This window comes from Lingula anatina, chromosome 1 (assembly GCF_051362555.1).
Source record: "Lingula anatina isolate TDL-2025a chromosome 1, LinAna3.0, whole genome shotgun sequence".
In the NCBI taxonomy this organism is placed as follows: domain Eukaryota; kingdom Metazoa; phylum Brachiopoda; class Lingulata; order Lingulida; family Lingulidae; genus Lingula; species Lingula anatina.
Window position 1 is genome coordinate 22,675,938 of NC_141767.1, and position 27,949 is coordinate 22,703,886.

At 35.0% G+C, this 27,949-nt stretch overlaps 2 protein-coding genes across 4 annotated transcripts; one reads left to right on the top strand and one right to left on the bottom strand.

Annotated features, from left to right (window-relative positions):
* Nucleotides 1–111: 111 nt before the first annotated feature.
* On the top strand, nt 112–27,764 carry LOC106168821 (TNF receptor-associated factor 6). Of its 3 annotated transcripts, none has more exons than XM_013548016.2 (7): nt 112–260; nt 10,276–10,538; nt 19,127–19,283; nt 19,607–19,768; nt 22,795–22,866; nt 23,065–23,142; nt 23,838–27,764. In XM_013548016.2, the coding sequence occupies exons 2-7, from the start codon at nt 10,339–10,341 to the stop codon at nt 24,951–24,953; spliced, it is 1,785 nt and encodes a 594-aa protein (XP_013403470.2). In that variant the 5' UTR covers nt 112–260; nt 10,276–10,338; the 3' UTR covers nt 24,954–27,764. The 3 variants fall into 3 exon arrangements, with proteins under 3 accessions (XP_013403470.2, XP_013403468.2, XP_086856006.1); XM_013548014.3 differs by lacking the exon at nt 112–260 and adding an exon at nt 314–603; XM_086999880.1 differs by lacking the exon at nt 112–260 and adding an exon at nt 8,506–8,525.
* On the bottom strand, nt 12,264–15,619 carry LOC147764124 (uncharacterized). The gene has a single exon (XM_086999879.1). The coding sequence runs from the start codon at nt 15,572–15,574 to the stop codon at nt 13,517–13,519; it is 2,058 nt and encodes a 685-aa protein (XP_086856005.1). The 5' UTR covers nt 15,575–15,619; the 3' UTR covers nt 12,264–13,516.
* Nucleotides 27,765–27,949: the final 185 nt, after the last annotated feature.

The window sequence follows — 27,949 nt, forward strand, 5'->3', positions numbered from 1 at the left end:
CAACAAGAAGTCGAAACAACAATTTGATCACTGAATTAAAATGCATTCGACATTGCACGAAATTTGTATAAACGAACAAGTGCAGCGAACCAGTTGGTTTCAGTATTTCGATGATAATAATCACACACAAGCAAAATGGAGCCCCTTAAAGAGCCTCAAGAAAAGGGAATTCCCCGTTTTCAAATCAACTTCCTGCTTGCGAGTACAGTGTGGAGGTCAGCCGCACTGGAGACGAAACAAGGAAATAATCATGGTAACAGGTGCGTAATGATTTCAGGCTATCAGGATATTTTAAATACTTATACATCCTTGGTTTTAGTCACATATTGAATAGCATATCTATTATTAATTTTCCCCCGTAAAGCGTGCATAACTATTAATAAGGACGTTCTCTCGTCTAAAATATACTAGTACGGTATTTTCCGTACATTAGTCGATCAAGGCAAAACTTCATAACATCCAGAAAAGCAGCTGGAGATTATGATGCAGTTAGCAGACGGCGTCGATGTAACTGGGGAATTTGAGCAAAATATTAAACTACCTTTTACAATGAAGACTTGTTTAGTCATGAATAGTCCAGAAAAAGTTTTTTCTCAACCAACGGTAAGTGCCTATATATACTGGTAATTCAGTTGCAGCATCCGTACCGCATGCTATTGTAGATTTTTGGACTCACAAATATATGTAACTTGGTTGTGCGAACTGAAGTACACTAAGTTTAAGGAAAATCGCACATTATGAACTGTAGTTACAGTAGATATATTACATGACTGAGTATAGTGATCATTGCCAGATCAATAATGGGGAAAGGACTTAATCCCTTGGGAGACAAGGCAAAACTTTTCTGTCCCTTTGCCCGTCTCTCTCCTCCTTCCTGTGCAAGACTTGTGTCCAATAGGGATCATGCCATAAACTGATGATGGGAATCCACAGATGTGTGTGTGTGTGTGTGTGTGTGTGTGTGTGTGTGTGTGTGTGTGTATGTGTGTGTGTGTGTGTTTGGGGGGAAGGGGGGGCAGTGGGAATGTGGACACCCTCCCAATCATAGATTCACCTGTTATCAATATCATGGTGTTAATATGCTACAGTATAGATTTGATATGTCATTCTTAATCATTACAGGGGCAATATGTGAATTTTTAAAAAAGAGCGTTGTGCCCCCTCCCCCCCCCCCCCCCCCACACACACACACACACACACTTCAGCAAAATCCAGTGATTATGTGTGTGGTACTGACAGTGCATCTTTTTAATTCAATCCATACATTCAATACATATATGGCTAGATAGATGATAATGCTGAAGCTATCATGCAGTTAATCAGTTAATCCTGAAAGAAAGAGCTAATATTGTCAGTGTCATTTTGCATTGATATTCACAATTGTTGTTACGCAAGCAACATTTCTCATTCTCAGTTCTGAAGATTTCATTAGCATAAGTTAATGTACATGTTACTGACTATTGTTACAAAGGCAAGAAAAAGGAAATACATAGATTGCACAGTACTGGTATCTTGCAATATCTAAATAGGGTTGTCTTTTTCACTGTAGAACTGTCAAGATTTATTTATTTCATGTGAAGTCATTGTTAAATTTGCCTAAATTTTGATGTTCTGAAATTGGCAGGGTTTGTAGATTTGTAGATCACTAAAGACTGAAGCAATTTTGATCCGATACTTGGGAAACTTCAACATGACTAATCTTGTTAGTTGTAAAAACACATGTATTGTAAAAAAAAAAGACCTTGTGGTATTTGAACATGTGGAATTCGGTCTGGGCTGTCAAACCATGTACAGGTCATGTATGTACAGTAGAATTCTTGTGGATCTCTTTGTTATACTTGTGAAAATTAATCAGTCCCAGGAAATTTATGCATGCAGAATGATTTCTTTTATCTAATTCTGTAATACTATACTTTGAGATAGCCTATTAGTTTTGAATGATGGATCTAATGATATATGCCATTGGTAGCATCTTTTTCTTCCGGACAGCATATGGTTTGTTATAATTCAGCATTTTCATATATGTTAATGGAAAGATAATCAAGTTTTTAGAGATTGTATTGTTGAAAAATTTTTTGAAATTAGTGGCAATTTTGTAAAACAAATTCAAAGTAGTGATCTCCACCCTTAAGAAAAAGAAATACTTCCTCTTGCTTTTTTAGAAAATTGACTGAAATACGCTTTCTTTTCAAAATGGTGGCTATTGAGTATGGATTGATAAAGTGAAGAGTTGAGGATGAGGACATTGCTCGGTATATAACCACTTGAAAGATAACAAAACCAATCAATAGGGGGAATCAAGTAGGAAGTATATGGAAACAGACTGTTTGAGGTCGAAATTATAATGGTTCTTAGAGTGTATTGATATGATATTTTCCGCTGTAATTAATTTTTAGTTTGAAAATCTTGTTCCACCTCCTCTTCAGTATTTTTAAAATTGAAATAAAATAGACACAGATACTTAATTTGCAAATCAAATGAAGAAAAAGTTATGCTTTACACATGCACACTTGCACACAAACACTATTCTATGATAATGCATTTAAGTCAAATTCTGAATAAAAATTGCTTAATATTAATGGCTGAAATGTGAGTTAGAGCACCTGTGGCATCTTTTGGCCTTATATGCACTTTATGAAAAATTCACCTATTATCTGTGCAATTTAAATGTAGTAGTATATAATTTATACAACATTTCGTGAGTTGCTCAGAATAGGAGGATTTTATATCAGAACTTCCTGGTTGTGATATTGGTGCCTGCAATGGGAATCACCTTAGATAACCCAAAGTATCGCAACTTTGAATAAGACCAAGCGAGATTTCATGGGATTTGAAGGAGAGTGACATGGGGTCAGAAATAGTGGAAACAAGTAAAAGTTGACAGAAATTATCTACAGATATTTATCTGGATTGTTTCTCATAAACCGTGCATATTTACACTGTTTATTACACAACAGTAAGAATTCACAATTTTGCATTGCTTTCTACGATGAAATATCTGGCTCCTATAGTTTCACGTAAAAGTTAAAATCACTTCATGTAGAGTTTCTTACTTTTTGTTTCTCATATGATGTTGTGCATTGCCAATGAGCTTTTTTAGTGTTTTCTTTTACAAAAAAAAAAAAAAAAGTAACATAAAATATTTGCTTAAGAGCATTACAATAGAAATGCTTTTTTAGGTGCAATTTGGAATGTTGTATGCACACATTTGTGGGTTCCAAGGTTGACAGGAATAGTTTGTTTGTGTTTTCCATTTTTAAAATCTTAAGAAATAAGGTTTTTTTTTTTTTTTTTTTTTTTTTTTTTTTTTGGAATGTATCTTTTTTGTTTACTGTCTGTTTGTCTTTTATATGTTAGAAAAAGGGTTTTGCAATTTCTTAATGTTATATTTTGTCCATAGAAGTAAGAGCAAATAAAAGTATCATTTGAATTGATATATGTAACATTTCACCTGCTGCCACTATGTATTAATAATTTATTATTATTATAATTCAGAACTGCTTAAATATTTTGCTGTTGCTATTGTTGTCATATCTAAAGTGTATATTCTTGCAGAAAATGGTAAGCAAATTATCTGAGATTCAATTATCAGCAGCCCGAGTCTTAACATGCGCCAAATGCAATGTGCAGGAACAAGGAAGCAATAGTATAGTTCTGCCCAAAATAACTAGATCTGTTTTCAGTGGTATGCAGGGCTTATATATGCTGTATCAGTAGATGTGCCTGTGAATAAAAAGGCAAGAGCAGTTTATTAGATTTGATGATTTAACTATTAATCAACATAAGTGAGAATAGTAAGTAACATAGATATGATGAAAATAAACAGTATCTGTCACATACACAAACATATAGACACATACACATTTCTAGAACCCTTGATTTGCATTAGGACCATAGATATGAAAATAAAAGTGAGAGACAGTAGGGTGTGTTACTAGTCACTGCATTTATTCTTGAGGATGTACATAATTTTATACATTTGGAGATAGTTTGCCATACAATTGCACTATGGAGACTTTCACCTTGTGGAGAATTCTTTCTGGAATATAATTGCAAATTGATGTTTTTTGTCATGGACAGTACATATATTCTTAGCTGAGGAAGTAATAATCGTCTGTGTGTGTAGAACTGATACAAGTTTAATGGCATCATGCATGCCCATATGTGCCACAAGTTAATAATGCACACAATGGCCATCAGTATATACATATTTATATATATATGGAGGATGTTGTTTTGTAAACATGGTTAAATGGTGACCAAGCAGCTAGGTTGACTTCATATGATTTTCATGCAAACTAATAAATAAACAGCAATTTTCATTGTTACGAGGTTATTTATTAATTTATAATTATTTTTTGTAAAATAATTTTTCAGTATTTTTAACACTTTTTAAATTATGCTTTGTCTTTGAGTTTTGAGTTACTGAGTTTTCAGTAAAATCAGCTGTGATAATAGAACCTTGAAGCTGTCCTGTTAATTTAAAATGCTGTAAAAGAACTAGCCTTATGTAAATAATATAAATACATGTATTGAGATGTAATGAGCTGTTGCAGAAAGTCACACTTGGGATACTTCTCAATACTTTTCATAAATACAAAATTCATGCAGGCACTTAAATTTGTTAGTTCTATGTTATTTATTTCTGATTAGAATTTACAACTAGTAGCTTTTTATAGAACTATGACATTTGATAATCAATACATGTTCTTGAATAGGACAGGGAAGTTTACAACACTGTGGACAAGTGCATTATAAATGTAAGTTGAAGTGATGCAGAAAATTAACCTTTTTACACTTCTGGCCAAAGTTCCTCGTTGTGTTTATGTAGATTTGTGCCGCAGATGTTGGTGTTTTGTTAAGTATAAACATTTTGGCTTAAAACATTCATTGTTTATTTGTCATAAAATTTACTTTTATACGTATTCTTTATATATGGGTCTGTTAAACATTAAAAAAAAAATTATTTAAGTTAAGTGAGGGAAAGAATTGTTTGTCCAAGTGGAACTTAACTAACATCATCTAGCAACTTAAAGCAATAAAATTTATAATAACTAGATTTATCTGTTCTCACACAAAAAACAAATGGAATTTCGTTACTAAAACAGCTGAAACCTGAAAACAAAAATTTCCCCATACTAGCAAGGCATGAATTTTTAAATATTTTATAATTTGCACAAAAAACTAGATTTATCACTTTCTGTCACCAGATATTTAGAAAAAGTAGAATTAATGAATATATCTTTAACTTCCTTTTTCAAATTTCTGTTTTCTTAATAATGGATCTATATTGAGAAAGTCAGTGTTAATCCAACTTGTAGGAACATAAATTTTGATGTTGATTATATGGCTGATTTTAATAAAATTCAAATACTATAAAAACTACCAGTAATGCTGTTTAAGCTAGTCAAGTGTAAAAGTTTATTTTTTTCTTTCTCAGTTAAGTAATTTGATCATGTGTCGATCAGTTAAGTGGAAATTATTTAATGACTGATTATTTAATTAGTCATGATCAGCTAGAACACATTTTGTTAATTGGATTTTATTATTAATTATTCATGAGAGCTATTTGGTTAATTCTTATAGTTGTTTAACTGTTATGTACTGTATATGAGTTTTAGATAAGGTAAAATGCAAATCACAAATTTTTGTGATATCCACAATAATTTTCTTATACTTACTGACTGTAATTCTATTAAGTTCCAGGTTCATAATTTTTCCAAGAAATACACTAGTACTAAGTACACTAAAAAAAGAAGAACACTTAAAATATATCTTCATCTGTCAATGACTCTAATTTGGTGAATGTAATATGGATTCTTTGTATTTTCATTGTGTAAAATGCATTTTTGAGAGGGCTGAATTTCAGAATTTTAAAAGAATTTAGCTGTTGAAATATTGGGCCAGGTTGTTCACAAAGGAAATTAATAGAAAGAAAACTACAAAAATAATCTCTTTTGTAGTACAGTCATTAGATGGTTAATTGGTATTAGGTCATGTTGGAGGTTTACTATATCTGCAAGTAGTCTATAGGGTAATGTGTCATTTTAAGCAGGACTAAGAAATTAAAATGCAGATACTGAACGTTTCTTGGAACGCTAAACTCTTCCCTTTCATTTTAATCCTTTTGGGTATCCTATCTGGCATTTTTCTGCTAAATCAAATTTTCATTGGAAAAAAGTAATTTTCTCCTACTCATGAGTCATTTCTTTACTGGAAACCATTTTAAATTAAGTGAATTAATGCTTTATGTTTCTCGAAATATTTGGATTGCTATATCTTCTTGTCATTTTAGAAGAAAATATCAACATCAAGTACATATATTTTAGAATTTTTATAAACTGAATTGTGAAAAAATAAGTTGCTTTGCAGGATGTGTAAAGATTTAAGTTTGACTTTGGGACAATTTCAAATGAGGATAGTATTCATTTAAAAGGCAGTTGCAAACTCCAGCTTTGTGCACAGTACATATATAGTGACAAGTACGTACTATGCCACCAGCTGGTGGATCTAGAACTGGTGCATTTTGCACGTCTGTGTGCCTGTCCTTATCAGAATCTGTTTCTTGTGGTCGCATAAACTCTGAAAATGTAAGATACTTAATATTCTACTTCTGTTTCTTATTTAATATCCTGCCATGGAGTTTTTTAGTATGGTTTTTTAGTGATTCTAGGACAATCCCCCCCCCCCCCCCCCCATAACACACTCCTAGATCCCAGGAAAGAAAATACACTGCAAATGAATTGTTTTTTTGATGTATTAACATATTTCTTTAATATTTTACTGAACATAAGAAAGAGGACTGGAAAAAAGAATTTAAAACAAAAAGATTTGCTTTTAATTATAAGATTCAGGAAACAAACCTGAGAGGTAACCTTAAATTATTAGATGCTATATGTGCAAATTTTGCATGTCATTTTTTAATCAAACAAATACTACCATTTTATCAGTTTTTAAAAGCAAACAATTGTTACTTAATCTACATTTCATTTGATGTCAATGAGCACTCTGAATTACAGGTTAGATAAATGGAAATAATGAAACCAGATAAAAAAAACAAGGCACTGATTTGCAAGTCAGGGGTAGTGGTGTAACAATTAAAACTGACAGTAAGTTCATCAGAGGGATACCTGGATGAGTGAGATTATCTGTTTATCCAGCCTCTACCTTTAAACATTGCTTAAAGGCAGACACCTTGATAAAGGGGGGGGGGGGGAAACAAATGAAAGTGTCAGTTACTTCAGCAAGGGACACCTGGATGAGTGAGATTATTTGTTTACCTCACCTCTACCTGGAGATGCATTTTGATTAAAGACAGGTTTAATTTTTCTCAATATCACATTGTTCATTATCAGTAAGATATCCATTGCTAGTGGGTGGTGTGGGGGCAGCTGAGGGGAGTTGTCCAGGAGGTATTTTCATATGTTATGTGCTATGTGTATACTTTTTAAAAATATAACACCAATATATGCCAACAGTCTGTCTTATTTTTGGTGTTGAGAATGAAATTGCTGATAAATAAATTGTAACAGACAACAAAATCGAATTGGCAGTACTGTACCAGAAATTAATTAGTTTATATTTTTGCCTCTAGTTCTTTTTATTCATATAAATTCCGGTGTAATGTCCAGTGTCATTCAGTTACTTGATTAAAACTGTTACTTTTTGTTTCTGTGAAAACTAGTATTGACATCCCATAATCACCTGTATGTATATGCATACTGCATATATATATATATATTTATAATCTGCAGAAGCGACTAAAGAATAATTTGCTAGTTTTGATGATTATGCAAAAATGTTATGGCATAAACGGGAGTCGTCTTATTCTAGCTGATATATATGTGTGTGTGTGTGTGTGTGTGTGTGTGTGTGTGCAGTATTTGAGTTTCCAAGAAGGGCTAAATTTAAAGAAACATTTGAATGCATTTCTATTGAAGCTTGCCTTCCAGGAATTGAAATGTTAGGGAAAATGGAGCCCAGATAAATCTTTCATTTTGATAACTTGCTAATATCAAATGAAATAACCACGGATTTTTTTTTTTCATATAATTAAAGGCAGTTATTCCATTCAAGTCCTCTTCCTCAGAAAATACAATCAGCTGTTTCTCAAGCTGATTAAGACTGAAACTGTTGTATTACATGTTCAAACCAATATTGACCCTTTGCAGGCAGTGTAAACATAATGTGGGTACCATGTACTGGTTTTAGAGACTGCTTGTTGTAAATAAAATTATTTGTGTATGCAGAGGTCTCAACACCTGACATATGATCTGCCACAGTTCAGAGGCCAAATAAAAAAAATTCCCACACAAGTATAGGTGGTGTTTCCTGTTAAATCACAATTTTCTGAATCAGCCTGCTTGAGTTATATTTTGCCCACATGTATTCTCACACACATACTAGTACTAGTCGTGAGGCCATAAGGTGTCAGCATTTGAGTTGATGTAACAGTAATCATAGTACTACCGTACATATAAAACAAACTTTTTCTTTAAAGTAGTTTTGGGTGATCAAGACAAAGTGTAAGTATAATCTTTGAAAGATAGCTACAAAAACCAATTTGCAATTTAGATATGTGTATCTAAGATTTGACTCAAACAAACTAAAAATTGATGCCATCATATGTTAGGGTACATTCAAAATGAATATATCGTTTTAACTAGTGTGCACTAATTCCACGTGTACTCTTGCTAAATGCAATCAGATGAACAGATTAATAAGCTTCCTGGTTTTGAGTAGAAAAGCTGGTGAATTTACGGGTGTGTTGGAAACTATTAAGATGAGACTTAATAATTTGTTATTTTGATTGCATTTAGTGAGGGTCCCTGGGGAGTTACTGCACACAAGGGGACCATTTCCACAGATATTTGGATCAATCTATCTCCCTAGGGAGTCTCGTTAAAATTGCTGTCAAACTAACTGGCTTAGAAGTCTGCCACCTTTAGTAAAACTGTTATTAGGGGGTAATTATCTTTACCCCTAGCTGATTTGGTAGGCGTGACAGACATTTAAGCCTCTTGAGCTGATAGCAATTTAGCGTGAACCCCCAGGGAGTTAGGTCGATCCAGATGGATCGATCTAAGTATGGGAACTCAGTCTAGCTAGTACAATAGATTTATTGTGAACACACCCTTAGACGGAAGACATTCCAGTTGTCTCCAACCCATGGAGTGGGTTCCAACACCTCTGAAGAATAAAATGGGAATAAACTGAGTTGTTTTTAATGGTTTTCTTGTTTATGTCCCAAGGTAATGCAGTAGCAAAATGTTGTGAATGCATCGGCCTTCTTGAATATTGCTTCTTTTAGGAGCCATGGTTTACTTCTGTAAAGAAAAACAGAAGCTTTGAACAGTTTGAGCTAAATGGTCATAGGTGTTTGAGATATCCACAGCTTCTCTAATTGTCAAGGTCCAGACCTACCCAACTACCAGACTCGGCACAGAATGATCCTGAATTTACGAGTAGTTTGGACCACAATACCTGTTTTCAAGGTGTGTCAGTATGTGCTTCGAAGTATCAGGCGCAACACCGCTCTTGCATAGTACGCGATGTGATAGAGATGATTCTCAGCAAGGTTGGAAAGTAGTGTATCTCATCTCAAAATTTGTTCCGGGGTATGATACTGTGAAATGCGTATAGACGCACACCTTGAAAACAGGTAGTGTGGTCCGATCTACCAGTGAATTTGGGATCATTCGGTACCGAGTCTGGTAGTTGGGTAGGCCTTAGGTCCAATGTTAGTACCTCGTGGCTTTCCACCCAGATTGTCTTAAATCTTTTAATGACTTAACACTTGATTATGTCATAAATCTCTATTCAATCAGTACACCTGAAATTTCCAGAACTGTGTCTACTCAAAGGAGGTCTAGCTATTTGATCAAGCCCATATGTGCAGAACTTGTATTTAAGATAGACAGAATATTGAATATTGGAGACCTTGAAGAGAGTGGACTTAAAAGAGAGAGAGAGAGAGATAAAGGTCCGAGAGAACTTCAGTCTCCTGTTGTCATATTCCCTCTCCCATGTCCCAGAACCTTGGTAGGGAGTAACACCAATCCCTAGATAATGTTTGGAAATATTCCGTGCTTTAGCCTTCTTCTTATCAAAGTCACGGTCAGCTGTGACAATGGACCAAGGTTGCACAATTGTGAAGAACAAAAATTGCTTGAATATGACACCTTTAAAGTTGGTAATACGGTAATCTGTAATGAAATTGTAACATCTGCCTGGCATTCATGATTTTAATGTCTTTTTTCTTTGCTCATGCACCAGGTGTATCATAAATCCAATGTTAGCGAGTGCAGAACAGGGGAGTCTTCTGGGGAGAGAGCCCAAATGATGGAGAAAGGAGAGCCTCAACCAAGAACCCCTCAAGGAGAACTTGCAGAGGAACCATTGGAAGGATATGACTTTGACTTCTGCCCACCACTAGATTCCAAGTATGAATGCCCCATCTGCCTCATGTGTCTGAGGGACCCTTATCAAACCTACTGTGGACATCGCTTCTGTAAATATTGTATATTTAAATGGCTCAGGTTAGTTATCCTGTTACTTTTATTAATAAGTCAAATTAACTGTAACAAGATTATTTTTACTCAAGCTGAACTGTACAGCCACTATAGAACTGGAGAAATGCTTAAAAGTTCACTTATTATCACCATAAATTTTTAACACAGTATAACACCCTGTTACAGTAAACCATACTTCTAATGACAACACTAATCTGTGTCTATTTTCTCATTGAAAGTCTTCAAGTTAAAATGTCTATGGTACATATTTTATGGACAGGCACTGTGTGTCTGGACATCTAGCCATCATCACCAGCTGTCCTTGCTATGGACTTAATTCCTATACTTGTTGACACAATAAGGCAATAACGACTTGGGTGGAGCTTAGACTTAGGCCCGTTGTCTATTGGTTTATTGGGAAGCCCTGGGTTAAGGTCGGTGATAGGGTTAAATACGCTTAAAATCGTGTTTTTGAGTTTTTTGTGTGTTTATATTAATAAAAAAAGTATCTAACGTTGGATGTAATAATTTTTATGAATTTGCATCGCAAAATGCGTCTTTTGATGAGTTTTTCAACCGGCACGCGCCCCAGTCAGGCTGACAACTAAGCCACGCCTCTGTTTCTAAGGGCCGTTGCCATGAGGGGGTCGGAGCACAGTTAATGAGTTATAAGCCGATTACGTGTGCGGTAATAGGTCATAAGTCTTACATCAGCTTAGCAGCGAAGAAGTCTAGCTAGTACACTATGGGGAAGAGAAAAGTTCGTGTTAAAAGTCCCTTTCCAGAGGAAAGAAGGAAAATTTTGAGAGTAAGGCCTATGCGTGGCGGTTGGGGAAAACCGGCCCTATTTGTTCAGTCGGATGACTGATTTCTGTATACCTAATAAATGGGTGAAAGAGTTAATCGAAACGTCTAAATTAATTGACAAATGAAAGAAAAATCGATAAAAACATAAATAAAAAAAGCTAAAAAAGGATACTTTTAGCCTAGCCTTTAATTTTTGCGATATATATCGTCGAGCGTATCTGCGACACGTTACGAAACCGGAAATGATTGTTGGTCGCCGTTTGCAAAAGGTAAATCTAATGTTGACAAAATAAAATTTTATTCTCCAAGATATGATATCATGGAGCTTGAGAGACACGCGAAAAATTGTGATTTGAATGGCCAAACAAGAGAAATCCAAGCAAAGGTTGACAGCATGATTAAAACAATAAAAATAAAAACGCATGTTAGCGGCTTTGCATTTTGCGATATTTGGAGAAAAACAATTTCAAAATCACTGATCAAGCGGGAAGAAAGAGTTCAAGTGTCCAAAAATGAAAATCACAAAAAGACCCCGAGAATAGTCAAGGCTAGCAGGTAAAAAGCAAATAGGGTGTAAGTGTCATGTGTGTAAAAATAAAATATTTATTCAAAAGCCTTCTCTCAGCCACTTTTACCGCTGAATCTTGTGCAGCTGAGCGTCTCCCCTTTATCTTAGCTGGCATTTTGAGCGAGACCGCTCTGAAGTAATCACTGGATTTTTCCGTTGATCTGACGACTACCAAGTGCCGTGCAAAATAATCCTGCAGCGTTACCCGTCAAAAAACTCGTATCAACACAAGTGACGGACACTTGCTCTCGACACAGTTTTATCTGATCACTTTGTCGATAACAAAGAAGGAATCTCTCAGGTAAAATTACTCGATTGCCGAGGAAGAGCCATTGAAACGTTCAAATGCAACTTCACACCTCTTAATTGCGGTTAACGGCCATTCTCAATAACTAGGTCCAATTAGGGTTTTTAAAAAGTGAAAATTGAATTTATCATTTTGATGTTGTTTTATGCTCTAAAGTGACCCTGTATTATTCAGTAAATTTGCCCAAAAATTCTGTATGCAACACTTTCACCGATCCTGAGATACGTGTGCCGTAACAAAGGGGTATATAGACTCAAACTGGGCACAAAAAACCTCCGTGATCACAGAAGTACACGTAGTTTGAGGCGTCGTATGAACTAATGCAGCAAGCTAGGCTTTTTCAAAACGATACAGTTTAAAATAGTTATGTTGCACAAATTATGCACAGTAGAAATAAAAGATACAGGGCAGAAAATGCACACCAGAGCCTTTGTCTAAAAATGTTGTGCGATCAGAGAAAATGAAAAAAACTTTTTCAAAATTCACACATGAGTCTGTCCTTTTTCCCACAGTAAATCTAAGACACCCGTAAGGCTTGGTTTTCGTGTTAAATAAAACCTATGTGCCTTCTTTCAGAAAAGACGTGTTCCCTGGTAAGTACTCTCTACCCTTTAATATATAGTCCGGGTACAAATGAAACACACATTTCGTAACGAAGATTTAATGTTTTTAACACTGACATGACATTCCACATTTTGGTATTTAAGATGTATAAAACTGAAACTAAGTTAAAGAAATATCACTTTAAAGACATGCATCACTAACATCTTGCTGTGATATCACTCTGTACTATATATAACAAAACACTGCATCTAATTTCGGACGATTTGTGTGTACATTAAGCAAATAATTTAATTAAGGAAAAACAAGTTACAAAAAGCAAAAATCTGCCATTTGTTTCATTGTTTTACAGACAAAATACTTCATTTTAAAACAAATAGTAAAGCTCCCAGGTTTGAAGTTTCCACCTTGGAAGAGATAAGTCGGGTAAACGTAAATGCATAATACATAACGAAGGTTTAAATATATTCCACAGTTTGCATTTATATTAAAGACTAAAATTAAGCTTTAAGATCACTTTAAAGATTCGCATAACATAGGCTACATCTTGCTGTGATTTACAAACAAACAGTAGAAAGTCTCTATTTGATATTTTCCGCCTTGGATTATAGGGTAAATGACATTTTGTAACGAAAGTTTTATAATCCTGTAAAATTATTTAATTAACTTCTGAAAGTGAGTCTGAGAGTAACATACTTGTAACTACAAGTAAATATCTGTTCATCAACATGTTCAAACATTAACAATAAAAATAAACTTCTTTTAAAACATATTCAGTATGCGTTCTCTGTCCTTTTCCGACAGTTTAAACATGCGTTGTGATTTTCCACAAGCCTCTGGCGTACTGATCACGGTTAAAATGGCGTCGTGTTTTAGCCAGATTTTATCTTCTCTAGAAGGCCATTGTAGCAACTGCTTGCGTTTCTCCATAAAACACACCTCCACCTCTTCATCCTCCTCATCCGTATCAGAGATCTTTCCAATATACCACTCCCCATCATAAATTGCTGCGACGTACTGCCCGACAGTCAGGACAGCGGCATCTCTCTCGGGTGTCTCATCAGCATCCAGACCTGAGGTTTGATCGCTGTCATCGTAGGTGGTGACTTGCAACACCTGGTTTTGCCAGGTAGTGCAAGTTATTCCAGACAAACAGATGTCGCAGTAGCAACTGACATTGCGAACCTTGACCTGCGATGCCCCCAAACCCACAACGGCATGTACTTTCATAGTTCCCTTTAGTGGCTTGATTACTCTCTTTTCCTGCTCTTTTTGTTTTTTCTCACACTTTGCTGCAGACACAAACAGAAAAGAGACGTTTGTCATGCTCGACTGGACAGCCCATGTGAAAAAAGAATTTGCGTCTTGTATCACGGCCTTGCCTGCTCTCATTGCTTGGTCAGCGAGACGCTTACAGGAACCGCCCAGGCCATCGCACGGCCCCTTCCCATGGCCGGCTTCAAAGTAGTTCCACCTGGCCTTAACTTGGTACATGGATTCATGGTTAGCTACAAAATCGAACATGTGCTTGTTTCTGTACTGACTTGTAGGAGAATCACTCCAGTAATGTATAGTCCTTAAATCTGGAACAATCTCTTTCAAGAGCGGAACTATCTCATCCACGAAAGCGATGACAGTGGACGATGCATGTGTCATTTCATCTGAAACAACGATGAAGCTTTTGTGGAGTAACTCGCCTGAGACGCGATAATAGGCAACTACGGGATGTAGGGTGACGGTTGTCTGATTAAAGTACGCACTCTGTACCTCTTCCATAGACCTACAGCTGTAATTTTCTGCAAAATCGAGTTGAACAATCATCTCGTTAGCGGGAAGATTTTCTTTCAGTTTCTTGATTTGTTCATATTGTGTACCCACACGGAAGACATGTTCTTTGAAATCCTTCATCTGACCTTCAAAGTGGCTTGCAATTTGTTTCCTATCGAGCGTGGATTCAATCATTTTCGTGACATATTTCTTTCTTCCCTTTTCCTCTATCTCCACTCGTTTCCACTGCGTAATCACAGTCGAGTCACCAACAGCCTCTTCAATTTGATTTACATCGGGCATATTCTTGATGACAGATTCTGGATTTGCTGGTATGTCAATCCCTGCACGCTTTAAGGCTTTGACAGTTAAAGCTGCATTTTGGTGTTTGGTGCATAAGCAGGAGCTGCGACCTGCATACGCAGCTGTCAGTATGTATTTTGGACGGCATCGACAGAATGATGCAAGTGACAATTTTATTGTAGGATTTTCCGACAAAAATTTTTTGTGCAAATTCCTTGTGTAATCAGTTAAAACAAAAGTTTGTGACAATCCATCTTTTACCTTCTTGGCATCCCTTTTGCCTGGTTGTTGTCGGCTGTTATCCTCTCTTTTGAGGAACTCTTCCACTTGCCTTTTATATCGTCGGCAGGCATTAAATCGTTGTGCTCTTCTCAGTTGGTGCATTTTGCTGTCCGTTGTAGTCAATCTATGTCGGCATAGACCTGTGGAAGCAGCCAGCAAGCTCCCCAACCTGTACTTCTTGACGATGCGACCAGAAATAACCCTGTGTATGGCTTTCACGTTTCCTTTTTGGGTTCCCTCTTTGGTCGCCCTTATTTCTCTCATCATAGTGTTCGCCAACAGCAGAGGTTTTTTTATTACCTCCTTTTGGCTGGATGATAGCTGTGCCTTGTCCATGAGATTTTCAGTTTGCTTTCTGGGTGTCAGTTCACCACACTGTATCTTCTTCTTTTTCATTCTTTGTAGTGACCTCTGAGCTGTCTTACACCTCTTTTTAAGTATTAACTTTTCTTCCTCCAACGTTTTCATTCTCGCTTTTACTTCTGATAGCTCTCGTTTCCATCTTTGAACTGCGCCCTTCCCGCACGAAACGAAGTAGCTACTCCAGCGCAGTAGACTACTGCAATCATACTGCATACATGCTTCAAATCTGCTTCGATGTGGGAGCTAATTAGCATATTTGAAACATGCTTCTATCATGCTGCTAATCTACTGTATTAATGCTCCTCCTCTGTACAACCCTATGTAATTTTTGAAGTAGAATTGCAGTAGGGTATACTGCATTTCTACTGCAAATATGCTCCACACCACTACTGCGTTAATGCTTCTTTGCTACTGCGATACTACTGCATTTTCGTGCGGGTTGCGCCTGTTTCCGAAATTCATTTTAATTAGAAGAGGGCGGTCTCTTTCGCTTTCATATCCACTTGTTTCATCAGTGTCATTGTGCGCCCTTTCTTCGCGTTTTCTAGCGTAGAATAGACGCAACTTTTCACGGTTTTTCGCATTCCGTTTTTGCCTTTCATCATTTGAAAGTGCAGAGGATGGAATGTAATTCCGTCTAACTCTTTCATGTTCTTTTCTTAGATATTCTTCTGCATTCCTTTCCTTAAGTCTCTGTCTATAAGCTTTTTGTATTTCTGCTCTACTCTTTACCATATCTGTATCTTATTGTGACCCTGAAATTATTAGAAACCTTCGTTACCAACATGAAACTTTCGTTACCTTTGATTAGTCTTTTTCAAATACAGCAGAAATCTCTTTCAATCAAAATCAAATTTTGTTTGCAACTTAAGAGGATATTTATTAAATACACAATGTATCGTTCATGCCAGATATTCATCTCTTCTCCTCCAGCAAGCTGATTAATCTCAAGTACATTAATATATACATGTTAATTAAATTCACCATCTTTTATTTTCTTCTGTGTTTTGTAAATCAATGAATATTCAAGTTTTAAAAAATAACAACTATTTGTTCTTCTAGTATCGCACATTATTTATGCCCTGCTGATATAATTATGTCACAGTAAGTGGTATACAAAACAATATTCAAATTGCAAACCTTCGTTACCAAATGATCACGGAGGTTTACACGTTTGAATTACATTTTATATGCAACAATTTATCAAGTTCAATTTGTACTTGTAAAAAAGAAAGATTCTGGTTATAATATCCCATTTAAACATTTTGGTTAGGCCCGCTTGGTCACACTATAATTAGTCATAATAATTTAGGCATACTTACACACGAAAAGTTGCTTTCAAAACAGAAAGAGTCTGCTGCACGAGATTCGTCTGCTGCTCTCAATGGCGGCTGTTGTACAAAAGGCGGCAAATAAGTACTTAAATACTGAGTTATTCTTTATTCTTTATTTAGTTTTAGGATATCGGTAACGAAAGTTTAAGTAACGAAGGTTTAGTAACACCTTAGACTCTCTAGGTTTCCTACTGCTTTTTCCTCAAAACACAAGTTAGATTTGATTTACTCGAATGGTCCGAAGTCTGCTTCATGATTAAAGTGATATATGGCAGGTTTTTTGGACAGAACGTACTAGGATTAATGATCACGAAGGTTTTGTCATTTACTCATTAACTGAATTCATCTGTGAGACTTCATTCATACATCGTAAAAAACAGACCTGGCTTCTGTTATTTTGTCTTGTTTAAAACATTTATTATATCAAGTTAGGAACGAACTTCTTTCATGAAATGTTCATGAATGATTTCTTGCAGATTAGCCGTGTCTAAAATCGCACAACGGAGGTTTTTTGAAAAATCAAAATTCGGGCGACACTGCATATCAAAGGAATAATATTCAAACAGCCATGCATACTGATGTTTAAATAACCTTATCTGAAAAAACGATGTTATGTGACATGAAAAAAAGGTGCGTCACAAAAAGAAGAATATATTGTCGTGGTATAAATTTAGCATGTTTAATGGAGATGGTGTTTGGCGACAGTAACGAAGGTTTGATTTTTATTATCAAAATTATTATTTTTCTGGCAATGAATCACAGAATACTGACTATTTTGGCTTATAAGTTGGTCATAAGGTGCACGTCATTTTGAGTCAGTGAACAGACTTAATTGTCTTTTATTTACGGAACCAAGGCCTGGAACATCAATTGGACCTAGTTACTGAGAATGGCCGTAAACGTAATCGCCTTTGTTAGCGCTTCCTTCTACATATCCTTGACACCCTACTGGGCATCACAAGGCTAGGGCCCTCTCCAGAGCTGTCAATCAAAATGGCGGCACGCTTACATGCCTAACGAGTGGTCGGAAAATGTAACAAAAGCACGATTTTCTGCCCCTTCAAAGCACCCAAACAAAATATTTTTAGATGACAATAAGCAATGGTTCCAGCTGATCGTATAACCGATAACAGGTAAATTTGCCAGCTAAGCATTTGACTAATAAGCCCTGTTAACCAACCTGTGAACGTTTTTGGCTGTTTTAACAGCTTTCTATATTGACGAGATAAGTGAATCGCTGCCAAGTATATCTCACTATCTGAGCAACCGATCGTTACAAAAGTTGCACCTATTGTTGTTAGGAATGTGGACTACAGCATGATATCAGGGGTTTAAGAGAAAATTGTTTGTTTGAAAGATATCGCCTTTTGAAGTGAATAAGCCATTGAAATATGGGGTAATTTAACGTAAAAGATGATAAAATCAAAAGTAAATAGCTTAAGACAATTCCCTGGTACCCCGCTGAAGTGCTTTCACCCAGCTTTATGAGGCCTTTTGAATCACTTGAATAGCTGTCTTGGTTATAGAGAAAATCCCAATACCGAAAACGGCATTTTTCCCCTCAAATTGGCGCCAGAGCGTCATCCGTTGGACACTGTACTTAATCCCCGTCTTTAATTGGCCTTTTGGGAAGTTTGTTTTAATTTTTTATAAAAACTTATAAGCCCAGGGCTTTGTTTCTATGACTTTGGTCCTTTTACTATCACCGGCCTTAAAGGCATGGACTAAATAGTTAAAGACTAATAGATACAGGCTAGGCCACTCTTTAGATTGCTGCAACCCTGAAACTATTCTAGCTCATTTGAATAAATCGTTCTCTGAGTGAAAACTGCTCTTAATGGCACTGCTTCTACAGTACTATCAGTTTTGTCATTTATATGTCTGTCCACTTGACAGCTTTGCTATCTTGTTTGTACTTGCATATGAACTGATATTCATCATTTTATTTTCAAGAATCCCATTTAAGGCTGTGTTCACATGAAAAATCTATTTTCTAAAAATCTAAAAATCTATTTGCAGTATCTTGTGATCACGGTCTGTGCCCTGAATACCCCGCGGCGTAATTACGGGCAGCACGAGCCAGTTACTTCCAAAGCTGTAATTAATTCTTGGCATTGCCAGTAATTACGCTGCGGGGTATTCAGGGCACAGACCGTGATCACAAGATACCGCAAAAAGATATTTAGATTTTTTTTAGAAAATGGATTTTTTATGTGAACGCAGCCTAAGCATATGCCACTTTTATCACATACAGAATACTTTCACAAAGTAAACTAGAAAAACTATCATATAAAGGCTGAGTTATGTGCATTTTCTTTTTAAGGGAAGAAAAACACAGATGCCCAGTGGATAATGTTTTGTTAGATGAGCAAAATATCTATCCAGATAATTTTGCCAAAAGGGAAATCCTTGGCTTAAAACTAAAGTGTCCAAATTATAGTCATGGATGTAGCTTCATTATTGAACTGTGTAATCTGGAGGTGTGTATACATGTACCAAAATAATGATTTGTCTTGTATATTAAGTAGAATTGAGAACCTATGCATGTACCTCTCTCTCAAAATTTGCATATTGTATGTATTTATTAAGATTTTGAACATTTTAAAATAATTCTAAGTTGGGTTATACTTTGCTGAAAGATGCCTTATTTTTAATTTTATTTTTAATTATTGCATTATTCACATGGAAAGATGCATTTTTTCCCCAATAGCAATGCTTTTACAAGATGTATGAAAGTCATTAAGCATTAAGAAAACAGTGCACTTCATGTGCCTTTTCAACAATTTATATTTCATGCTTTCAGAGTCACTTACAGTCCTGTTTTTATGCCCTTATACCATGTCCACAATGCTGTCCAGCAGTTCTGCCTAGAAAGGACCTCAAAGATCACATTGAACAAAGCTGCCCACGGCGCTACGTCCAGTGTGATTACTGCTTTCAAAGTATATTTCTAAGTTCAAAGCAGGTAAGAACACTTTGTGCCAAAATCAAATGCCTGTTCTAATATAAAAGATGAAAATATAATTTTATAAACACCATATGGTAATTTTTTTTACTAAAGAATTTAAAAGATATATTTCAATTTAAAAATATTTATTACCATTAGGTTTTTTTTCATTTAAATAGACCATTAACTTCTTTGAAAAGGGAGATTTTAATCATATTCCTTTTTATTCAATTTATTTACTTATTAGTCCCATCCCACTTCCCCAGATCATTTTAGATAATAACTTCACCCTAGTTGATGCTACAGGGATTGCCAGCTATAAGGTGTGCCATAGTGTCCTCAGAACTGATTTTTGAAATTGTTTGTTAGATACCACTGTTTGTAACATTATGTATCCATGTATGACTTTGAATCATCAGTACTGAGCGAATATGGACTTATTTCTGATACTGTTGGGCATTGTCACATACTTAGTTGTATTTTTGCCTGATATGCTGGCTTTTGGTATGTAATCATATTTCTTTTGTTTTATGATTATTTATGGCTTTTTCATATTGTGCATTATGTCTTATATATACAGTTGTACCAGTATGTTTTGAGAGGTTGATAGTTAAATAGCCTGGCTGTGAGAAAGTCATGTAAGTAAAGCCCCTGCTTTTGACACAGCCAATTTATTGTTTTAATTTAATATATCAGAAAGCGAACTTGTGAAGAAGTTTTGAAGGATTGATCAGTCCAGGGCAGTGCATTCACATGGTAAAGCTGATACAACTGTATCACTAAGGGACTATTCACAGTGAATTTTTTTAAAACATAGCTAATGGGCATAACTCCACAAGCTCTTGCTGAATGCAATCAGATTAATAAACTCCTTTTGTCTCAACATACTTGCTTTTCTAAATTCTGCTCAGTGCCAGGAGGAAGAATGTTAGTCTGATAATCTGATAGCATTCAGCGAGGGTCCCCACAAAGTTAGTGCATATGCATTAGTTAGGACCATAAAATTCATTGTAAACAGTCCCTAAAATACAGCACTTGATGTGAAAAAGCCTTATTAAGAGTAGAACTAAAATAGTTTTCAGAGCAGTTTTTGTAAGGATTTTCACCAGGGTTTCTGTGTATGATAGCATTAAATTTTAAGGGGTCAATTTTTATACGTTTAATTAAACAGGAATATGATATGTTTGTAGCTATTGCTCCATATTAGTTTTTGTGAATACTGACTTGAAATAATTTAAAATGATTTAATGTGCAAATGAACATTTAAAAAATCACCACGAAAAGCTCTTACTAGTATGTATTCTATATTCCCAGCTATAATTAAATACGGTACAAGTGTGTTGAATAGGTTGAAATTTATTTTTAGTCCCTTGTAACTTACTCCATCATTGGGGTAAGTGTCCTAGTATTAGTGTAGTGTTAGGTGTGAAATAGGCCATAATGATAATAAACTTTAAAATTCCACAGCTTTTATATCTAAAATATTTATATCAGTGTCTTAATAGACACACATTAATTGTACCCTTGAGGGACCTCATTGTTAAGGTTAACACAAGATCCTAGATGATTCAGTCTTTAAATAACCATTGGCTATTATAGCTTTGAACTTCCTGGTACTACCTGCACATGTAGTGTGATTTTGTGGTTTATCAGGATGAGCACTATAGGAAAGGTATAAGGGCTAATTGAGGAATTTGAATGTGATATGAATGGTGCAGAATGGGACAGATGGGTCAAACTTTGAATGCTCAAGGACCACAAGTTATTATTTATTTATTTGGTGTCAGTTGCTTAGTTGAATGTGGTAATGGCTTAATCATTTCATTCGGGGAAAGTTATCAATTTTTCAGACACATAATTTTGGAATCATTAAAAATACATAAATATGTAGCATTTTGGTGCTTTTAATGTATGAAATAGAACTATATATTAGGTAGTCTGCTTTTCTAATGTGTTGCTACCAGCAGTGAGTAGGAATGTCATAATTTAAAGAATTTATTATTTAAAAAATACGGTATCTATAAAATTCACAATTTTCCAGTTGAAATGATCAAGCCATTACTGTAAATACCACTGTTTCAACTTTTTAAGAAAGGGGCAGGGATAAATAGATGGAATACACAGTCATTATTTTATTTATTCATTTATTTATTTATTTATTCTCATCTAAGAATCATTGCACACAGGCTCATCAGTTACACTTACATTGTATGTATGTCTGATAATACTCCTGCTTCTCCTGCAAGTTTTTCAAATTGGTTTACAGGAAATTCAGTTTTACATACATATATATGCAAGCCTGGCAAACCCATTTCTGTGTTTGAATTTCCTTGTTGTAGTAAGCAAGCAGTAATGTGATTGGTTATTCCAAACTGCGAGCAAATTTTTAGATCAGATTTTTGCCACAAGCCTTATTGGTGTACAGGATAAGGAGAGTATGTCTGTTCAATCATGTGTAATATATGTATAGTTAACTTATTAGGATGCATTAATGATGATGAAATTTTATGCAAAACCTTTAATGATATCCTATTCTACAATATTAATTAAAACTAATGCTCATGTCTAAAATTTGTGAAAGGTTTTCTTAGAGCTTCCGGCCATTACCCATAGCATTGACCTTGTTGATGCATGAGTTTGATGACATAATTTTCCTTGGGGGGGGGGGGGGGGGGGGTGGATTTCTGGAGTTCCGCTCTCCTGTCCCCTCTGTCTTATGATGGAGTTAATGTATATAGGCAGTGGTTGGAACCTGTCCACATCCCTGTTGAGGTCATGGTTTCTTTTTCTGATGTGGTTTACTTCCTTCAACCCAGGTTAGAACCAAATGGCAATAAAAAGAAATTTATGGCACCATTTTGCTCCTTATTGGAATGTTTATCTTTTGGGGCGGCCAGTATCTGTCTCCAATGATGTAATGATATCCATTCACATTATATTGCATCCAGTGTTGCACCACATTTTATTTGTCATTAATAATGATATTAATTTGGCTCATATCTTATGTGATTCTAATGCATTTATCTTTATTATATTCCTCACAGAAACATCTCTTGGAATGTCCATTTGTGCCAACTCAGTGCAAATACTGTGATATACTCCTTACCAGGGAAAAGGTAAGAATTTTTTGTAGTTTATATATTATATGTAATATAATAGAAGAAACAGCTAGAGTAGCAATAAAGACATACAGTCTAGTATTTTCAAAGTGATTGATAAATTACAAATGATGCATTTAACTTACATGAAAATTATTAATGTGTGACAATTTATTGTTTTCTCTAATGTATTGATTGTGCACATATTTTTTTCAGCTAAAAAAGCATATCAGAACAGAGTGTCAAAAAGCAATAGTAAAGTGTCGATTCTATGAGTTTGGATGCAAAACAGAGGTAAGATTTTTATGCTCACTTAACGCTGTGTGTTTGTGCATGCATGCCTATGATTGTACTCATTCTTGAGATCTTTTTGAGGACTAAATTCATGCTTTTTTCATGCCTTGCCATCTATGATGGAGAACAATGAGCCATTTACATTTTTATAGAACTTTGTGTATAGTTACTTATTCATAGAATCAGGAAGTTATTTATGTTTGACATCTGAATTGTCCAATAGTAGACTTGTAGGAAGAAAACAGATAGCCTCAATCATGGATCTGGTTTAATAATTTTAAATACAAGATGGTAATAATTTTATGAGAAAACGGCATTTTTATTTCTTTATAGGGACAAGCACCATAGCTTGTCCATGTAATAATAATAATAATAATAATTTATTTACTAAAATCGCAACCTAATAGGTTGAAGTTTTACACTGCGTCTTAAATAATAAAATCATAAGGTATTTTAAAATTAACTAAGAATTATAAACTAAACTAAAAGGACCAAAGACTTATAAGACAGTTTGAAGCAGTAATTTACATAAAATTTAAAAGACTGTGTATTATAAAAGAAGATTTAAAACGCTCCGTTTTTACTTTTGGTATTAAAAATTTGTTGCTGACCCTGAGATTTCTTGGGTTCTTTTGTTTAAACAGATGGTAATGTCATATATTACTACATTATGTGTTTTGTATACTTTTCCTAAGGTGAGGCGATCATGTATAGATGAACATGAAGAACAACAGAGCCAACAGCATCTTTGGTTACTATGTGGTGCAGTGAAGGAGTTGTACCGTCTGCTTTACACCATAGTTCCCCAGGGAGTATCGCCACTACCTAGTTTAGGGGCACCTGCCTCTGCCCCACCTGTTTTAACACATACTGACCTTCAGCTAGATGACCAGCTGACCAGTCTGAATTTAAGTGATGATAGTAGCCTCAATGCTCTCCCTTCCTCGGATTTTACAAATGATCTACCTGCACTGAAAAATGCAATTTTGCAAGTTAGAAGACTTATACAACTTCATGTAAAACCTATCAATTTCAATCCTGAGAGTACTCAGATGATGAACATCACCAAAATTGAGAGTGATCCTACTGCAATGCAATCAGCAAGATTCGATTCCCAACAGAATGCTCCACCACAGGAACATGAATCTGTACTTTCATCAGTTCAGACCAAAAAGTTACAATCATTGCAAGAGAAGACTGCCTATCAAGATGAGAGAATGACCGGTCAGAGTCAACAGTTAAAAGAAACCCAAGCCAAACTTTCCAGTATAGAAAAAAAATTAGATGAGTATAGAATCAGGACTCGACAGCTGGAGAGTCAAGTCAGTGAAATGGAAGCCAGAAGTTGTAATGGAAATTTTTACTGGGTGATTAAGAATTATTCTAGATTAAGAAGAGAAGCAATGTCTGGTGATAATACAGTACTTCACAGTCCAGGGTTTTATACAAGTTTTCATGGGTATAAATTGTGTGTGCGTCTCAATTTGAATGGGGTAGATTCTGCTCATGGAACGCATCTTTCACTGTTCATCCACTTTATGCAGGGAGAGTTTGATAGTTTTCTGGAGTGGCCATTTGGTGGAAGAATAACACTGACCATTATGGATCAGAATGAAGCATGTGAATTAAGACAACACATAACAGAAACATTAATTGCAAAACCTCATTTAGCTGCTTTTCAAAAACCTCGTGCACATCGAAATCACAAGGGATTTGGTTACATGGAGTTTGCACCATTGAGTCTTATTGAAAATTCACAGTATGTGAAGAATGATTCTCTGATCATTCATGCACAAGTAGTTGCCCAATAATATACTTAGGAAAATTAACTTACATATTATCTGGAACTCTGAAACTTTATATTACACAAAAGGAGAGGGAGAGAAGGACATGTGGTACACTTAAGTCCCATTTTTGTTTGCAATATTTTTTAGTCTTATACAGTAGACTTTAATGAATAGTTGTATGCATGTACCTTGAAGCTGAAAGAAGAAAAATTGCTATATGTATTTTCATTAGTCTTCCCATTTCCTTTTAATTCTAGTTGAAATTAATTACTGTTCCATTTGGTATCATCACTTCAACTTTGAGTACAGCAGACTTATTAAGAATTTTGCATATGGCATTCATGTTTCTTTTTATGCACAGTCACAGTAGTGACTGTACATATAGTCATCACCCAAATCAATCAGCAGCAGAAGGGGCATGCACTTTTCTTGGAAAACTCAAAACTGAGACATTGTGTTACATTAAACCTGCTTGAGTCGCCTGTAGGGTTAAAATACAGGTTAATCCAAAAATGTGTCTGATGGACTATTAATTAGTTAACTTTTTTTAATGGGATTCAAATATGTGTTTCATTTTGCTTCAGTAATACTTAGAAAAAAACTGTTTTGCTTCAAAATTGGCACCAGCCATCCAAAGGACTGTAATATGTAGGTAGATCACCTATCAAATTCCTTCATTAGTGCATATTGTGGAAAGTTATTACATTTTAAATTATGATTTTGTGTTTTTATTCTAGCCTGTATACTTCAAATGTGAATTTACCAACACAATTAGCTCCTGCAGTTGAATGTCATGCAGCTAGCATATTGCAGCATTTCTTTTCTTTGGATTTCATTTGATAAGGAACTGAGAAGAAACTTATCCCTTTTGCAACATCACATTTATCTGTACATCCATTTGCTTTACAAACAGGCAAAGCCCCAGGAAGTACATGTTGAAGGTGACAGGGCAATGACATTTTTCTACATGATAATTGAAAATGCGGTTCTGACAGAAACCAGTTAGGTGCAGACGTGTACTTACTTTGGGAGATTCCAGTCTTTACATTTAAATTCAGGTTCGTGGGCATGACCAGTTTATCTTACAACTGAAAATAATCAATTTTGTAACACGGATTTATAAATCATAATTCTAAGGTACATGTAGTTCCTGAACCATTTTTTAAGGCTGAATTTACAAACACTTGATTGTACAATTGATAGCCGCGACTGCCTTTTTCGCTATATCTTTACTTGCAAATATTAGAAAAAAAGGCATGAAAATTGAAAAAAAAAACTTTCTAAAAATTTTTATTGATACTGTAGTGATAATAGGTAAATGATATGCACTACTAGGTATACTTAAAGTGTTCCTATGATTGCTATATTGGCCAGTATATTATTTATGTCACTGTTATTTTAGTTAAGACATACTGATAAGGCGCAGAACATAAATAGACATGAGCCAAGGTTTAAAACAAAAACTCTCTGAATATTATCATGGGACCCAACACCTAACCATGTCAGGAACCATCAGCATTGAATTAAAAAATGCAGAATTCCACGTTTCCACAGAAAAAGCTTATGTCTGATAAATAGATGAAATATTTATGAGCTGAAAAAGACTCTTCTGAATATAAATGTATAAAATGTGAAGAGTTACACCAATACTAGTGCCATGAAGAAAATCCCATGTAACTTCTAAACCAGGGGGTGGTCTGATTACTCTTGTCCTCATATTATCACTGGAACTTATTAGGTGCCTAAGTTACACTTTGCATCTTTAAAGGAGATGCATGTAACAATTGTGTTTTTTTTTTCTCTTGGTAGAGTGATGGCATGATTAATTGTGAGTTATAAGACTCATTCAATCATTAATTGCAATTTGTGTATGACATATAATTTCAAAATTGTTCCCTCTGCTATTACAGTGGCAAAGGTGCAAGTTAAAGGTAACATACTACAAGTTTAATGCTACTTTGGAAAGTTCATAAAACTGGAAAACCACAAGTTGGATATTTTACCAATTAATTTGCAAAACTCTCAAGGAATGTCAGATGCTTTATTCTTTATAGTCTGTTGAGCTAAAACTGTTGTTGAATAGAAATGGGTCTTGCAGTTTTGGCAATTATTATTACATGAAACCTATGGAACCCTCTGGCAACTGCAATCTACTTTTTGCGTTTGATGAATTATAGCCGTCTATCTTGATATACATAATGTTGCTAACATATTACAGTTGATTTCGTGATTGTGAATAAGGAAATATTGATTTATGGAAGGCACAAAGACTGCAGTAGATCACATGATTTTTGAGTATAAGATTTCCATGAAGATAGATCATCCACCACTTTTCTTCAGTAATTGACACATGTTTATTAATTTCATTAGCCAAAGTCATAATAACTGCAGCCTCTTATCAGGTAGGGGTTTGAGCAAATTGTTATTTACTTTTTGATTCTAGTTATATCTGAATCTAGTTATTTGTAGTTTTCACACAATTGCACTGCTTTTTGTTAGATTAGGCAGTATGGAAAAAATAAAGGTTATAGCACAATCATTATTCAGACCATTGTAATGTAGAATTTCCATCAAAATAATATTTAATTTCAATTGTTTACAACTGCACATTGTATGCATTTTTGTAACAGTAAATCCCTTATAAGATTGGAACAGCTTTTAAGAGTTTTGAAAATTGTTATATTTCATTATTTATGTCATATTTTACTTAAATAACAACACATTTTGTGCTAAGTGTAGCAGCACAAGTGATTGATGTTTGAATAGGAAACAAGTTATAATATTGGTTTTGTTTTATTAATAAACCAAATAAAATCATGGTTAAATTTTGTTTGACATCTTTTAAGAGTATTGTTCCCTCTGTTGTTTATCATAGCTAGTATTCTGTACATTCCAAGATGCACTTTTTGCCTTTTCCAGAATGCATTATTAATTAAGGGTGCAGTTAAAAAATATCTTACTCTGGTGAGGATACTACCCCTCTGACAAGACTGAATTATAATTTAACAATGTTTGACCAA

Bases quoted from the DNA above. Each gene is read 5' to 3' on its own strand.
- LOC147764124 (XM_086999879.1), bottom strand. From the start codon at position 15,574: ATGAAAACGTTGGAGGAAGAAAAGTTAATACTTAAAAAGAGGTGTAAG.
- LOC106168821 (XM_013548014.3), top strand. From the start codon at position 481: ATGATGCAGTTAGCAGACGGCGTCGATGTAACTGGGGAATTTGAGCAA. The intron at 19,769-22,794 runs GTAAGAACACTT...TATTCCTCACAG, and splicing joins TATTTCTAAGTTCAAAGCAG to AAACATCTCTTGGAATGTCC. The intron at 23,143-23,837 runs GTAAGATTTTTA...ACTTTTCCTAAG, and splicing joins AGTTTGGATGCAAAACAGAG to GTGAGGCGATCATGTATAGA.